The sequence below is a fragment of the Thunnus thynnus genome, chromosome 14, assembly GCF_963924715.1.
Source record: "Thunnus thynnus chromosome 14, fThuThy2.1, whole genome shotgun sequence".
Lineage (NCBI taxonomy): Eukaryota > Metazoa > Chordata > Actinopteri > Scombriformes > Scombridae > Thunnus > Thunnus thynnus.
In genome coordinates, this window is record NC_089530.1 from 14580545 (window position 1) to 14597915 (window position 17371).

At 40.1% G+C, this 17371-nt stretch overlaps 1 protein-coding gene and 4 non-coding genes across 5 annotated transcripts; all 5 read left to right on the forward strand.

Moving 5' to 3' along the window:
• Nucleotides 1–6822: 6822 nt before the first annotated feature.
• LOC137197561 (pyrokinin-1 receptor-like) lies at nucleotides 6823–16760 on the forward strand. Its single transcript, XM_067611055.1, has 6 exons — nucleotides 6823–6972; nucleotides 7178–7274; nucleotides 8492–8697; nucleotides 9028–9249; nucleotides 9330–9507; nucleotides 16315–16760. The coding sequence occupies exons 1-6, from the start codon at nucleotides 6823–6825 to the stop codon at nucleotides 16758–16760; spliced, it is 1299 nt and encodes a 432-aa protein (XP_067467156.1).
• trnap-cgg (transfer RNA proline (anticodon CGG)) lies at nucleotides 11330–11401 on the forward strand. The gene has a single exon. It is a non-coding gene; the product is annotated as a tRNA-Pro (tRNA).
• Nucleotides 12452–12523, forward strand: trnap-cgg (transfer RNA proline (anticodon CGG)). The gene has a single exon. It is a non-coding gene; the product is annotated as a tRNA-Pro (tRNA).
• On the forward strand, nucleotides 12848–12919 carry trnap-ugg (transfer RNA proline (anticodon UGG)). Its single transcript has one exon. It is a non-coding gene; the product is annotated as a tRNA-Pro (tRNA).
• On the forward strand, nucleotides 14248–14319 carry trnap-cgg (transfer RNA proline (anticodon CGG)). The gene has a single exon. It is a non-coding gene; the product is annotated as a tRNA-Pro (tRNA).
• Nucleotides 16761–17371: the final 611 nt, after the last annotated feature.

Sequence of the window (17371 nt, forward strand, 5' to 3'; positions counted from 1 at the left end):
CTCAAATAATGCTCAGTGGTTTTTAATGAAGAGTTGTTAAAGTAAGGGATAATCAACGTGTAGGGTCTTTTTTTGGTGAAAGTTTTGCACTCAAAACTCAAAGATGAAACAAGATCTTACCGTTGTCATGACAACTTGCCACACAGTCCTTGCCGCCAGCCTGAACCCTGGCATAAAATTCATGTAAGGTGTCATTAAGCATATGTCTCCAAATCAGTGTTGGTAGAGAAAGTCTCTCAGTATATTAACTGCCCATTTTGATTCCTTTTTTGTATTACTCTCATCCTTTTCTTCCTCTATCAATTTAAGCTCTTCAGGTGTCAGTTCCTTGTGTCATTTTTCACTTGGTTTCTTTCTTTTCTTCTCCATTTCTTTTTCCTCTGCTGCGTCCCATTCTTCAAAACTTCTTTGATAACAGATAACCTTTGACAGCTGTGCTCTTTAATGCTACGGTTACAGGTTGGGTAGGGGATGAATTTAGAACGGTGATTAAACTTGAACCGAACTACGTCCGCCATACACAGTTTTAACGCACACCTGCCGACCAATCAGAAAAGAGTATTCACCCAGACCATGGTATACACCTGTTTAAATGTTAGACCAGTGTGTCATATTGACACTTATATTGAAAATTCTACTATATCTATATTTTTTATGTAAAATAATTTAGTAATATGGAAGTTCAAGAATACAATAAAAGCTGTCATGATTATTACATATAACTTCCATTTTGGTTTAATATTCTTCTCAATTATACAGAAGAAAATCATTTAAACAACAGTTATTGGAGTTTGAGAACAAATAGTTTGGTCTGATAACAGTTCATTAAATTAGGATCAGATCTGACAGGATGTTAATTTCCCTGTGTTGAATGGGAGGGCTGCTGGGAAGTGTCCATCTTGACTGCAGCTTTTTGTCACCTCCCCCTGCTGCAGCTGCCTACTTTTGCCCACTTTCCAGGGAGGCGAAATGAATACAAGCCCACTGTGTCTTTGCCAATGTGACATAATCACTCCCCCTAGAGGCCAGGACCATATCTGGTCTGTCAAGTCTTTTGTAGCATTTCTTCTTTTATATGTTTGCGTTTTCCTTAAATTTATATTTTCACTTTTGTACATGTTTTAGTATTTGTAGCATTTTTGCTTAATGTTGGTGATTTTGCTTTTGTTTGTGTTTTGTCCTTAGGGCCCTTTATGTGAAAGATACACATGAGTAGAATTGTGACATCTGCATGAAATATCCAAAGATGTTGTCTCCATTGTCTTTCCAGAAACAATGCTGATGGTGGAACAGTTCACTGTGTTTCCTCGAGCACCTTCATTGCTCATTTACATTTTCTGAATAGGCGAAATTGCATGTTAAAGTAGCTGCAATGACGTGTAGGATTATCTATCAGCCACTGTTGTGACCATTTGTATGTGAGTGTGGGATAGATTCTCCGTGTCCAACGGAAAACTCCAAATAACGCATGCCCGCAAAGGATACACACTAATAATAAAAATTCCGAAGACAGCATTTAAATTTTATAATTACCTAACAGAAAGTGACCCTGACACGCTCCATAACAAAGCCCTCACCTACAGAGAGACCCTAGAGAGAAGCCCCCTCAGCCAGCAGGTTCTGGGACTCTGTTCACAAACACAAGCAGAGCCGCCAGACAGAAACCCCATTAGACTAAACCAACTTATAAGAAAACAAAACGAAAACTATTTGACACATTGGAAAGGATCAACTAAAAACCACAGCAGACTGGAATTGTAAGAAAGACTCTGCAGTGGGCGTCCAATGGAATACAACCACCATTAAGACTGTCAATCACTTGTGTATTCCTGCACTGACCATTTGCACTGTGCTGATCTCTGTACATAAACATACTTACTGTACATACATATCGGACATTCATTAAAAAAGGTTGCAGTTTATATAGTTCTCACTCATTTGTATTTATATTTTATTTATTCTATTTTCTACTTATCTGTATATATAGTATATATATCTATTTCTAACAGCAAAATCACAATTTTTCTGTTTATATACATTTTTTGTCGTTTTTATTTCACATTTGCTTTGGCAATGTAAACGTCGGTTTCCCATGCCAGAAAAGCCCCATTTAATTGAATTGAACTGAATTGATAGAAGCAAGGAAGAGACAATGAGTGAGAGTCAGAGAGGCAGTGAGAGAGACACCGAGAGTAAGAGAGGGAAGGAGGGGGACAGAGTGGCAAAACCAAAGAGATGGTTCTTGCTTGTGAAGCGAGCTGCTGCTGGGCTTCATCCTGCGTTCTTTCCTCTGCAAGGAAGGTGAGTCTTTACATTATTGATGCAAATACACTGTCAAATTGATCTTTTTTTTACTTACACAGTAATGATAAGAATCATCTTGATTTTGCAATGTTCTAGTTATACTGGCAGTGTAACAAGTTGTACAGTGTGTGGATATCAGATTTTAATTAGACATTCTGAAATGTTTGATAAATTCATATAATTACAGTGTAATATGAATGTTATTCCCTCTGATTAGTCATTTTTCCTGATGGTTACTTTAGCTCTAGATTTAACCACAATTGTTTGGATGATTTCGGCATGCAAGGTCTGAAAATGCAACAGGTTTCTAAGCAAACATGTTCAGGAGGAATGACTTTCATCAAGGTTTTTTTTAAGCTTTATTGCAAGAGTGCAAGAGTTTATGTGGATTTACATTTGCTTACATATGATGTTGTTCCTACGTATAGCATTCTTACAATATTTCTATATTTTATACTGAAAAAATATTAATAATACTACTCCTGCCACTACTGCTAATACAAATACTACTAATACTACTACTAGTAATTATGATAATAATAATAAAAACAAATAAAGCAAAATAAAAAGAATGATAAAAAATAAAGTAGGCTAGTATGATGGTGCACATACATACACACATACAGTATAATATACTATATATATATATGGTGTTGGGCAACCATGTGCCACCAGCACAGCTTCAATACGCCTTGGCATTGACTCTAGAAGTATCTGAACTCTACAGAAGGGATGAACACCATTCTTCCAAAAGACATTCCCTCATTTGGTGTTTTGATGATGGTGGTGGAGAGCACTGTCTAACACGTTGATCCAAAATCTCCCATAGTTCAACTGGGTTGAGATCTGATGACTGCAAAGGCCATAGCATATGATTCACATCATTTTCATACTCATCAAACCATTCAGTGACCCCTCGTGCCTTGTGAATTGGGGCATTGTCATCCTTGAAGAGACCACTCCCATCAGGATAGAAATGTTTCATTATAGGATAAAGGTGAGCACTCAGAACAACTTTGTATTGATTTGCAGTGACTCTTCCCTCTAAGGGGACAATGGACCTAAACCATGCCAGCAAAATGCCCCCCAAAGCATAACAGAGCCACCAGATCCCCTCACTGTAGGGGTCAACATTCAAATTTGTACCAGTTTTTCTTTAATTTGTCACCTGTCTGTATATATAGAGGAAGTGGAAACCGAACGCTGTCACCTGAGTGATCTGGGAGAGGTTGAAAATGAAATGCACTTTTTGTTCTATAATCCATTATATCACAATCTTAGATGAAGGCTTTTCCATAAAATGTCTGCAGAATGTCCTGATTTGTTTTCTGGGTGATGAATCTAGACCTCAGTACCTGTTTACAGTGTGTCTGTTTACAGAAGTGTTTCACCTAGCTCAATTTGTATTAAATGTTTACCAACAGCATATGAGTGCACTTTATATTTGCTGTGTTAAAGGCACAGATTGTGCCTTAAATATGCCAAAGTTATGTTTTATAGCTGTAATGTCTAAGGAGCAGGATTCATATTTGGTTTGACATTGACTGACATGTATGAAGATGTATTATATTTGTTCTTTCTTTCTTTCTGTCTCTTTCAAGCCTCCATCTTGTAAGGGGGAATTATTCATCCTCCACAAGTATTTCCGTTTCTTTGAGTTTAACCGCACTATTAGAATGACCATGGCGTGATCGGATAGTGTCATTGTTCCAATAGTGCATTTTTTAATAGTTGTTATATCTTATTAAACATGAATAAGTAGTCCAGTCTATTAGTGTCTATAATCATTTGTTCTTGGATGAAGTGTTCTCCATATATCTATCATTCCCAGCTCTCTTCATGCTTTCCTTAAGATATCTGAATTTTTCTCAGACTTATGTTTAAGTCCTGCTGTTAAATCTAAGTTAGGATTTAAGGCAAGATTCAGATCACATCCAATAATAATTGTTCCTTTTCCCTGAGTTACTATTAAATCTATAATTTGGTTAATAAATTCAGTGCCCTCATCTGGCAAGTAATAAATATTTGTTTTCTGTTCTGCCCATCACCAAAACAAACCTTCTTTCCTTGTCCACTATACTATGTTTCTTCTGAAATGGTGTGTGAGTTTTTATAATAGTAGCTACTCCTCTCCTTGATGATCTAATGAGAAGGAAAAAACTTGAGCGCTTGCAGTTCTGCCCAACTATCTTATTGTGTCAAACGCGTTTCTTGGAGAAACAATATATCTCCATTTTCTTTTTTCAATTGTCGTAAAGTCTTCTTTCTCTTGATACAATCACTAAGGCCATTTACATTTTGAGAAATAATATTCAGATCATCCATAACTTTCAAAAACTGTGTACATAAACAAAAGTTAAATATTCAGTTTTACTAAAGTTTAGGTAGGATTGCAAATTGTCTGTGCAGTTATTCAGTCCTGAGGAAACAATAGACAAACGTGCAATATAATCATAAATATAAAGTCACGTCTCATTGCATGGTTAGTCTGTGCTCTATTTATGAAGACCTGGTCTTTAAAACAAAAAAAAAAGAGAAACTCCTCTAGAAAGCAAACTCCTTTCTGGCCTACTATCATCCTAATCTTTATACGAGTGTAAGCAAAATGTATATGTGTATATATATATGTGTGTGTGTGTGTGTGTGTGTGTGTGTGTGTGTGTGTGTGTGTATGTGTGTGTGCGTAATCAGTCATTTATAGCTTAGTAGCCTTAGTAGACTTTTTATTTTGTCTGGACTTACTTTCATTCATCTGGGTCTATCTGTGTCTCCATTTCTTTCATTCTGATCATCAAATACTTATTGTCTCTATACGGTAGGCTTGAAACACCCATCGAAAGTCTTGGATTTCTGTCTTAATAGATGCTGTTTTCAGTTCACTCAGTTTCTATTCCCTTTGCCATTTCAGATGCCATGGGGGTCAGTTGTTTGGTAGTCTTTCTACATTTCTTACACTCTGCCATAATTAACTCTTTTGTTGCGGCACCTGATCAGAGATTCATTCCCTGCTAATGTTCATCTAAATATTCAGACCTAATTACATTTCTGATTATCAAAGTTGGGGATAAAGGAGATGCTGTTTTCTTAATCAGCCGCCATCTCTCACGCGGCCAGAAGCCAGACCAGTGAGCTATAATTTTAAGCTTCTGTGTTTCTCCAAATATAACCATGTCTGTCATTCACTGAAGGATTTAGTTTGTATCAATGATCTCATCTTAAATAGGTCTCTATGGATTATAATGCTTATTGTAAGTTGAAGGTGAATCAACACTATTTTTTTTACAACTCAAGCAGAAGTATTGTATTGTATAGCATTATATCTACAATATTAACCTTATGTTTAATACATTGCAAGACATTAAATTGACAACAAAGAAAATACATTTTAAAAATTCAATACACCAATAAGGTATGAACATGGAATAGTAAACAGTATCAGATTTGTCTCTCTCTGAGACTCCTTTTGTCTTCTCAGAGATAATCATTGAGAGGTCAGTCTTTTATAAACGTCTATGTTTAGTGGTAATTACTTTTTTATTGATTTCAAGAGAGCTTTTGACTCTATTTGGTATGAAGGGTTCTATTACAGACTTCTGCATTGTGGTATAGGGGGATCTAGTTAACCTTCACCCAGAGAAGAGGTGTTAGGGTCAGGGTCCAGCTTTATTTAATGTGTATATGAATGGACTTGCTATTTGGTTGGATCAATGTGCTGCTCCTGGCCTCTCCCTCCTAGATACAGAGGTGAAGTCTCTGTTTTATGCTGATGACCTTGTTCTGTCTCTTAATGAACAAGGATTACAGCAACAGCTGGACATAATAGAAAAATACTGTCAAAACTGGGCCCTGGCAGTAAATGATTTTTCAAAAACGCCCCAAATGTCAGGAGAACAAATACCAGTTTACCATTAATAATCCTATCATTGAATATAGTATGAGTTGTACCTACCTTGATATAACCATAACGGCATCAGGGAGTTTAAACATGGCAGTGAATGCATCAAATTAAAAAGTTTGAAGAGCTCTAAGTGCAATTAAGAGAAAATTTCATGATTTCCAAATTCCAATTAAATCTGGCTTAAAATATTTGATAGTGTCATCCTGCCCATTGTGCTGTATGGTAGTGAAGTCTGGGGTCCACTCAGTCATCATAGCTATACTCATTGGGACAAACATCCAACAGAATTTTTACATGCAGAATTCTGCAGATACATTTTACACATACAGAGAAAAACACAATAAAATGCACGTGGAGCAGAATTAGGCAAATACCCAGTGGTAATTAACATTCAAAAGAGAGTACTCAAATTTTTTAATCACCTTAAATCCAGCCCCCTAGACACCCTCCAATCCAAAGCCCTCCAAACCAAAGAGCTGAGCCCAGAAAAGAGTCCCATATGTCAGTTTGTGAGGCAGTTTGAGACAAACTGCCCCCTCTCAGACACACTATGACCAGTCTCACACCAACACTGCTTTCTAAACACCACATCTCTCTAGTTCTCAAACAGCTGCCTCACCATGAACCTGTCCGAGCAGATTTCATTCCTCTTCAGCTGTAATGTCAGCCCAAGTGAGACGCCAAAACTCGACATTAGTGTCACCAAAAGTGAGCCACTGACCATCGCTGTCCCTATGACCATCTTCTACAGCATCGTCTTCTTGTTTGGAGTATGAACGGCCAGTTTACAAGACACACTTGATACACCATATCTTCTGAATTACACCACAATGTGGTACATGTGATGATAAAATACAAGTAAAGCAGCAGTAGTAAGCCACTACTAACATAAACTGTTAATGACACACTTACAGCAAACAATACAGTTGTTTTTACACTGCAGACCATTAACTGTTGTACCCTGATGCTCTACAGGTCTTATTCAATGGTGTTAGCATACTGACCCTTCTCATGGATGCTCATATGAGAGTCAGTGCCATTCGTTTCTACCTTCTCAGCCTGGTGATATCAGGTACATACTCCCTCCATGCACCTTATCAAAGACCAGTACTGATAAGCTATATGCGTGTAAGACTGACATAAGACTTGCTAACATTTCTATAGTCATAATATAATTAAATGCAAATTGGATATTTCATTATTATTAAAAGACCTGTTAACAATTTTTTAAGTCTGTCTTAAAACAATAGTAAGGTGCCCAAACGAACATTGAAATAGGATTTTCTTGCCATAATCATTCCTCCTGTTCATATTGGCCATTAGAAAATCTCTTCATAATGCACCTACAATTTACATGAGGGGGGGCAAAATCTATAAGCCTCCTTCTGTGCAAAAGTGTATTTTAAAGTTTATCTGAAGGTAATATGAAGCTCCAAATGAGTCAAATCAAGTAGATATCTTTCAACGTCACAGTCTTTTTAGTGTCAAAGTCCCTCTTTGTTACTATACTTCCACTGCAGCTCAATAGGGAAACACTATCTGAGGAAAAACAAAGGAATTTGATGTTAAAAGGATATCCACTTGATATGACTAACTCAGACTGCTGAAGCCCCATATAAGCTTCAGATAAGCTTTTAAATGCATTTTGCACAAAATAACTGTGTGGATTTTGGCCCCCATCACTTACATTGAAAGCACATTTGAAGGGGATTTTTTTAATGGCCATTATGAACAGGAAGAATGATTGCAGTGAGGAAAACCTCTTTCAGTGTTCATATGGCCACCTGACTGTTGTTTTAAGCCAGACTTGAAAAATTGTGAACCTTTCTTTTAACATTTTTAAAGTGGCAATTAGCATTTGAAATGACATGGATGTCACATAAAAATAAAATTGAAATGCCTTTTTCCATTTCCATTTTAACTATTATGAAAATGGTTTGCAGGCTTGTTTTCTGAAATCTATGGAAGTCATGCATGAGAAACAGTGGGCAGGATATAACATCTGATTTTTTACATTCAATTTCATTGTAAAAATGACATGGTGTATGCTTTAGAGTACACTGAAAATCACATGTAAATGGAGTTTTCATTTCATTTTAATTTAAGCATACAGTAAATATGCATTTAAAAAATTAGTCATACATTATGCACATGCCAAATGAAATTGTATAATTTCAATTAAATATTGTCAGTTCTGCCACAGCTGCAATGTTTTACCGACTTCAAGGCACCATCCTCAGTTCAAATTTGCCTAACGACGGTCATCTTCTTCTCTCTTTAAAATTCTAGACATTCTGCAGCTGTTGACCATCCCAGTAACTTTATATCGGTACTACTGGGAGAGCTACCCATGGCGTCTGGGCCAAGCAGTATGCAAGATCTATTTCATGGTCCGCCAAGTGTACTGTGCCACCACAAGCTGGGTGATCATGACTTTCACCACTGAGCGCTATGCAGCCATTTGCCACACCATGTGGTCTGTCTCCAGCCTGAAGGTTGAGTGATTGTACAACAAAAATATATTGTTTCCAAGGTGTTCTACTCTCATAATGAATTAGCACTATCTTGTATATACCACAAAACAGTGAACATCTAGGTTAACAAAAACTGAAATGAACTGTATCTGTATCCCACAATGAAATGTAAAAGGAAAGAGGGATAGAAAATGGCCACATACGCTGTAATCTTTGCAAATTGCAACAGAAAAACAAATGGTATTGAAGAATATGAAGAAAATACAAAAAATTTGATCCATATTCAGCATTTTATAAGACTCCGTGAACAGGGCCTAACAAATGTGTTCTCTTACCCTTCCTTTCCAACAGAGGTCTCGGCTGCCATGCCTCCTTTTAGTATGGATAATTTCTCTGGTCTCAGCGGTGCCCTTTGCTCTGGTCTATGACCAGGCCCATGCCTGCATACTGGACTACACAGCTCCCACACGAGAGGATGCCTTCCATGTCTCCACCATGTGTGAGATGACAGAGCCTGATCCTGCACACATCTACAAAGGAGCTTTACTCCTGAGAGCAGGAATCTTCTTTCTGGTGAGATAGGAGCATTTCAACAGATTGTATCTGTATATCTGCATCAAACACAAGCGCTCAACAAACCTCTCCATCAACAGGTGCCACTGGTCTCCATCTTTACTCTCTACCTGCTCATCTTGCTGTACCTGAGGAGGAACGGGCGTCAAAGGCAAAACATGGGTCTCACACGACCATATCCAGAAGGAAGACGAGATGTCCAGTGCCATCAAAATGGAAAGCTTCTTTTAAATGAAAAGAGAGCGCTAAAACTCATGGGTGAGACATGGATAATTATAAAAGAGACTGTCATTTCAGCAACTGCCCCACAAAGACATTTGTTATCCATTTCAGACCAATTACATATTTTGACAGGTAATTTGGAAGAAGTTATGAAATCATGTCTTGACGTTTTGGCATGTAAATCTCTTGAGTACCCTGATTTATCTCAGTCTGATTAAGACTTTTTCATGGACTAAGTGCCCAGTCACACCAAAAAGTGGTACTCGGAAATTCATTTACACATCCTTGCAAAGTAGGTAATGCTGAATCCTTGGTGATATTGTCACTGCTTAAAGGTATAATATGTAACTCTCCTGCATTAAAACATCCAAAAATCACAAGACCTATGTTATATATTTTGTTGAGATTCTTATATTATCCTAAATGTTTCCAACAATGTTCCATAAATTTAATCAAGGTAACGGTCCGTTTCATTTGGTTCCTTGTCAATCGCGTCATATCCCCTTTGTGCATGTGTCAGTGATGGTCTGAAATTTCAATTACTAGTGTGACCCTACTTTGTGTGAGCATCTTCAAGATGTCTCATTAAGAACTGTCAACACATTACTGGTAAAAGAGTAAAATAGGCATATAAAAAGGAATGGATGTTTATGTCAACGCTAGAGGAGCCTTCAGTAGATGCTGCTGCAACTTGAATGGGAAAGTGAAGTTGAATGGACAAATTGATGGATGGATTCAACAGTGGTTGCTGGGAAAAAGGTACACTGAACCAATTTCTCCAAGCTGCAATTGCATGGCTCATGCTTTCTGTGGCTCATTGGTCTGGCGGTATGATTCTTGCTTCAGGTGCAAGAGATCCCAGGTTCAAATCCCAGATGAGCCCACGTCGCATGAGAGGCACTGTATTGTTTGAATCATTCGGTGCATTTGTTGTGTGTGCGCTGACAAATATCTGCACAGTGTCATGGGTCCAGCATCTTGTGCTGTAAAACCAGTGATTTAACTGCTATGCTGATGAGATTTGATGCGTTCAAACTCACCCAAATTTAGGTTTACACACTTGGCAACCTCTGTAGGATGGGACACTCACTATTTAAGCCATTTTAATACTGGTCATGCATTGTCAAAGGGATGTGAACACTGTCAGTGTGTGAACAGGTTTCTATGGTGTAAAGGTCAGCATTCTCTACTCTGAATCCTGTGATCCAAGTTCGAGTCTTGGTGGAACCTTTTGTGCAGTATGTGATATTGACTAACAAAGATCAATCACTGCACATGGACAAAGAAAGAACAAGGGGCTGAATGAAGCCTATATAAAGGCTGCCACATTTTTTCTGATTTCCAGAAAATTATCACATCGTTGGTCTAGGAGTATGATTCTCACTTTGGGTGCAAGAGATCCCAGGTTCAAATCCCGGCTGAACCCAGACAGCAGGAATGTGATTACTTCTTGTGGATCATCTGGCTAATTTTGTACGTTTGTGACCATTGGGAAGCTAAGACATCTTAAGAAGGAGTTGAGAGTGGAATTGCTGCACTTTCATGATGAATGTAACACTTCGGAGGTATGTTGGGCACATCATCTTGGGAGGACTTAAGTATTCACCAGGAGCATACTGAAAGCGCTGCATATCCACTCTGTTCTCGAAATGCCTCAGGATCCCCCTAAGTACAGCAGGAGAATGAGGCGGGGAAGAAAGCATCTAGGCATTTTTGCTGAGCATGCAATCACTGCCACCTGACCTGGAAAGTGAAGACACATGGATGCATAGATGGATAGATCCAAAAGAGGTTGCTGGGAAAAAGGTACACTGTATACATTTCACCCAGCTGCAATTGCATGGTTAAAGGTTTCTGTGGCTCGTTGGTCTAGGGGTATGATTCTCGCTTCGGGTGCAAGAGGTCCCGGGTTCAAATCCCGGACGAGCCCAGAGAGCAAGAATGTGACTGCTATCTGGCTAATTTCATACATTTGTGACTGTTGGGAAGGACTTAAGAGTGCAATTGCAGCTGGATGAGCCCAGAGAGCAAGAATGTGCCTGCTTCTTGTGGATTATCTGGCTGATTTTGTACATTTGTGACATTGGGAAGCTAAGGCATCCTAAGGGTGGAATTTCTGCACCTTCATGTTGAAGGACGTACGCTGGGCACGGGGAGGAGACTTCAGCAGTCTCCAGGAGTATAGTGAAAATGCTGCATATCCACTCTGATCTTGAATAACCTCACCATTCCCTAAGAAGAGAGCATCTAGGCATTTTTCCTGAGCATACAATCACTGCCACCTGACCTGGAAAGTGAAAACACATGGATGCATAGATGGATGGATTCAAAAGTGGTTGCTGGGAAAAAGTTACACTGTGATGCTGTGACTTGACTGGGAAAGGGAAGACAAATGGTTGCATAAATGAATGGATGGATCCAACAGTGGTTGCTGGGAAAAAGGTACACTGAACCAAATTCTCCGAGCTGCAGTCCCATGGCTCATGCTTTCTGTGGTTCGTTGGTCTAGGGGTAAGGTTCTCGCTTTGGGTGCAAGAGGTCCTTGGTTCAAATCCCGGATGAGCCCAAAGAGTAAGAATGTGATTGCTTCTTGTGGGCTATCGGGCTAATTTTGTATGGTTGTGACCATTGGGAAGCTAAGGCATCCTAAGAAGGAGTTAAGAGTGGAATTGCTTCACGTTCATGTTGAAGGAGACATTTGGGAGGTATGCTGGGCACGGGGAGGAGACTTCAGTAGTCACCAGGAGTATAGTGAAAGTGCTGCATATCCACTGCTTTCTTGAAATACCTCACCATCCCCTAAGAAGAGCAGGGGATGAGAGCATCTAGGCATTTTTGCTGAGCATGCAATCACTGCCACCTGACCTGGAAAGTGAAGACACATGGATGCGTAGATGGATGGATTCAAAAGTGGTTGCTGAGAAAAAGGTACACTGTGTACATTTCACACAGCTGCAATCGCATGTTTAAGGTGTTCTGTGGCTCGTTGGTCTAGGAGTATGATTCTTGCTTCGGGTGCGAGAGGTCCCGGGTTCAAATCCCGGACGAGCCCTGAGTTTCAGGAGTATGACTGCTTCTTATGGGTTGTCTGTTTGAAAGTTTTAATAAAACAGTTGGGAAGCTACTACTTACTAAGAAGGAGGTAAGAGTCAAACCGCTGCACCTACATGTTGAAGTTCCCAGTTGAAACATTTGGGAGTTATGCCAGGCACATCATCGCTGGAAGAGACTTCAGTAGATGCTGCTGTGACTTGACCGGGAAAGGGAGGACAAATGGATGGACAAATGAATGGATTGATCCAACAGTGGTTGCTGGTAAAAAAGGTACACTGAACCAAATTCTCTGAGCTGCAGTCCCATGGCTCAAGCTTTCTGTGGCTTGTTGGTCTAGGGGTATGATTCTCGCTTTGGGTGCGAGAGGTCCCGGGTTCAAATCCCGGACAAGCCCAGAGAGCAAGAATGTGGTTGCTTGTGGTTGTTGAATGTGGAATATCTGGCTAATTTTGTACGTTTGTGACCATTGGGAAGCTAAGAGATCCTAAGAAGGAGTTGAGGGTGGAATTGCTGTTACCTTCATGTTGAAGGTAACAGTTGGGATGTTAGGCATGTCCTCTTGGGAGGAGACTTCAGTAGTCACCAGAAGACAGTGAAAGTGAAGACACATGGATGCATAGATGGATGGATCCAAAAGAGATTACTGGGAAAAAGGTACACTGTGTACTTTTCACCCAGCTGTATTTGCATGGTTAGCACTTTCTATGGCTCGTTGGTCAAGGGTATGATTCTCACTTTGGGTGCGAGAGGTCCCGGGTTCAAATCCCAGATGAGCCCTGAGGTTCAGGAGTTGGACTACTTCTTGTTGGTTGTCTGTTAAATTTTGAAAGTTTTAGGAACAGTTGGGAAGTTACGACATACTAAGAAGGAGGTAAGAGTCAAATTGCTGCACTGATGTGTTGAAGTTCCCAGTTGAAACATTTGGGAGTTATGCCAGGCACATCAAACGCTGGAAGAGACTTCAGTAGATGCCGCTGTGACTTGACCAGGAAAGGGAAGACAAATGGACGGATGAATGAATGGATGAATCCAACAGTGGTTACTAGGAAAAAGGTACACTGAAACAAATCCTCCAAGCCGCAGTCCCATGGCTCATGCTGTCTGTGGCTCGTTTCTCTGTCTCACTGGTCCTTTACTCTCCTTTTCTCTGTCTCACTGGTCCTTAACTCTCCCTTTCTCAGTCTCACCCGTCTGTATTTATCCTTTCTCCGTCTCACTAGTCCTTTACTCTCCCTTTCTCCATCTCACTAGTCTTTTTCTCTCCCTTTCTCCATCTACAGTAAAGACTTCAAAAGCTGCACCAGTTAAAATAGAAGCGCCCCGTCAGGTTTTAAATCATAACCTTCTGTCTTGGCTGTAGGCCCGGGTCCGTATGGGAAGTGGAATTGCTTCACCTTCATGTTGAAGGTAACAGTTGAGATAGTTGGGAGATATGCTGGGCATGTCCTCTTGTGAGGAGACTTCAGTAGTTGCCAGGAGCATACTGAAAGTACTGCATATCCACTTTGTTCTTGAAATGCCTCACCATCCCCTAAGAAGAGCAGGAGGAGACAGGGGAAGAGAGCATCTAGGCATTTTTGCTGAGCATGAAACCGCTGCAACCTGACCTGGAAAGTGGACACACATGGATGGGTAGATGGATAGATCCAACAGTGGTTGCTTGGAAAAAGGTGTACTGTGTAAATTTCACCCACCTGCAATCGCATGATCAGTGCTTACAGTGGCTCGTTGGTCTAGGGGTATGATTCTCGCTTCGGGTGTGAGAGGTCCCGGGTTCAAATCCCGGACGAGCCCTAAGGTTCAGGAAGTTGCTTCTTGTGGGTTGTCTGCTTAACTTTGAAAGTTTTAGGAACAGTTGGGAAGCTATGATACACTAAGAAGGAGGCAAGAGTCAAACTGCTGCACCTAAATGTTAAAGTTCCCAGTTGAAACATTTGGGAGGTGTGCCAGGCACATCAACAGTGGAGGAGACTTCAGTAGATGCCACCACGACTTGATTGGGAAAGTGAAGATAAATGGACAACTGGACAAATGGACAAATGGATGCATGGATCCAACAGTGTTTGCTGGGAAAAAGGTACACTAAGCCAAATTCTCCCAGCTGCAATCACATGGCTAATGCTTTTCATGGTTTGTTGGTCTAGGAGTATGATTTTTGCTTTGGGTGCAAGAGGTTCTGTGTTCAAATCCCGGATGAGCTCTGAGGTTCAGGAATGTGACTGGTTCTTGTGGGTTGTCTGTTTAATTTTGTAAGTTTGAAAGTTTTAGGAACATTTGGGAAGCTACAGCATATTAAGAAAGAATTGAGAGTCAAATGATGTACCTACATATTTAAGTTACCAGTTGAAATGTTTGGGAGATATGTGGGGCACATCAACTCTGAAGGAGACTTGAGTAGATGCCACTGTGACTTGATCGGAAAAGTGAAGACAAATGGATGGATAGATGGATGGATCCAACAGTGGTTGCTGGGAAAAAGGTACACTGTATAAATTTCATCCAGCTGCAATCGCATGGTAAGTGCTTTCCTTGGCTCATTGGTCCACGGGTATTGTTAAGGAATTTTCCATCTTTAGGGGTTACAGGTTGGAGTGACATTGGGTCAAGATGACGTCTTGAGGTCACGCTGATCAAGTAACTTCAATAAACATTCTCAGCAATAAGACATCAAAGGCTTGTGTGTGCTTCTTTCCACTGAAGTGTTGACCATTGCTCAGAAATATCCATAACAGGTATGATTGTTGCTTGGGGTACAAGAGGTCTAGGGTTCAAATCTCTCTTTGCAAGTTTTAAACTTTTAGGAATAGTTGGGAAGCTACGACATACTAAAAAGGAGGCGAGTCAAACTGTTGCACCTACATGTTGAAGTTCCCAGTTGAAACATTTGGGAGTTATGCCAGGCACATCAACACTGGAAGAGACTTCAGTAGATGCTGCTGTGACTTGACCGGGAAACTGAAGACAAATGGTTGAATGGATGGATGGATCCAACAGTGGTTGCTGGAAAAAAGGTACACTGAACGAAATTCTCCAGCTGCAGTCCCATGGCCCATGTGTTCTGTGGCTTGTTGGTTTAGGGGTATGATTCTCAATTTGGGTGTGAGAGGTCCTGGGTTCAAATCCTGGATGAGGGCAGCCATGTGGCTCTTTCTTGTGGGTTTTCTGGCTAATTTTGCAAGTTTGGGGCTTTGGGAAGTTAAAACATCCTAAGAGGGACTTGAGAGTGGAACTGCTGCACTTATGTGTTGAAAGAGACAGTTGGGAGGTATGCTGGGCACATCCTCTTGGGAGGAGACTTCAGTAGATGGCAGGAGCTTAATGAAAGTGCTGTATATCCAGTCTGTTCTCAAAATGCCTTGGGATCCCCTAAGTAGAGCAGGAGGACAAGGCAGGGGAAGAGAGCATCTAGGCATTTTTGCTGAGCACATCCGTTGAGTCAGCTGGGACATATGCTCCGCACATCCACTTGTGAGAAGACTTCAATAGATGCCAGGAGCATACTGAAATGAAATATATACAGAAGCATACAGAACTACATTTTGTGACTTCAAAAATGTAGCTCTGGTCAACTTTACTTGGCCAATCAGTTAAGTTAATTTCTCAGCAGAGACAAATTGGACTTCCAATGAGATGTTGACAGCAGTCAGATGTTCATGTTGTACTGTCAGGATCTGTCCTGCATTTAGACAAAATATAACAGTAAATGCAAATGGATTGCACTCAAATGTAGAGGAGGTCATTAAGGCTGTAAAATTCAGCTATCAACATCTTCCATGTATTGTCTTACAGGTGCAGTCGTGGTGGCCTTTTTTGTTTGCAACTTTCCAGACATTGCCTCATCACTGATGCAGGTCTATGTGGTTGTCTGGTCCGACACCATCCATTCTATCTACACAATCCTGAAATCCTACTTGTCGCTTCCACTGTGGTATATCAACGGCGCCCTGGACCCGCTTCTGTTCTGCATCTCCTCCCACACGTTTCGCAGGGCGTGCTGGAGAACTCTAGGAAGGCTTAGGCCTCACTGCTACTGGAAGTATGGGACCATATCTTGGCTGTGGCAGAGGAGCTCCTGTGAAGAAGCAAGCACAACAGCCAGAGAGAGGATTGACGGTAAAAGCTACAGAGAGAAGGCGGACAAAAGAGAAAATACAGTCTCTAAAAAGTCAGATCAGAGGGATGGGGATAGTCAAGAAAGCCCCCTTAAACATGAGCTGCAACAACAATCACTCTGAATTGTGAGTGAGTTACTATTTCACACTATTAAAGATTGTGCAATAGATGTATCATCTTGGAATACAAAAAAGTATAAACATAATTGTTTTCCCCTGAAACTCTTTGATTTCTTTCTTAATATTTATTGCTGTTACCATGGTGTGAAATCGAATCTAGCGGGTGCCGTATGCTCTCAGTTATTTTTTGTAAATATTCTCAAAATGTTTACTGTGTCTAGAGAGTTTGCTGAATTTTCCTGAATTGTGCTATCACTTAACATTTATGTTATTTCAGAGATTTTATTGTATAACTAGAATTATATGGTTAGTGCTTTAATGCACAAAGTATTGTGACAGATGTGAAGATATTCAATGTAATAATGGTCATACCATGGTTCCTCAAGAAATTTTGACAAAATGTGGTCATATGTATCGGTAATATGCTGTTGAGTTTCAAATAGATGTTGTTCAAGAATATTATTCAGGTGTTTTACAGATATCATTACTGTACATGTGACATTTGTTATGAAGACCACAGAGAACAGACAAAAAGGGACAAAATGGTGTAATTATAATTGACTAAGGGTTTGTACATTTCTGATCCTTGCATCAGCCTGTAACAGTGTTTGTCA

Excerpts from the sequence above, each read along its gene's own strand:
- LOC137197561 (XM_067611055.1), top strand. The coding sequence starts at position 6,823 with ATGAACCTGTCCGAGCAGATTTCATTCCTCTTCAGCTGTAATGTCAGC. Across the intron at positions 6,973-7,177 it reads GCATCGTCTTCTTGTTTGGA|GTCTTATTCAATGGTGTTAG; the intron begins GTATGAACGGCC and ends GATGCTCTACAG. Across the intron at positions 8,698-9,027 it reads GGTCTGTCTCCAGCCTGAAG|AGGTCTCGGCTGCCATGCCT; the intron begins GTTGAGTGATTG and ends CCTTTCCAACAG.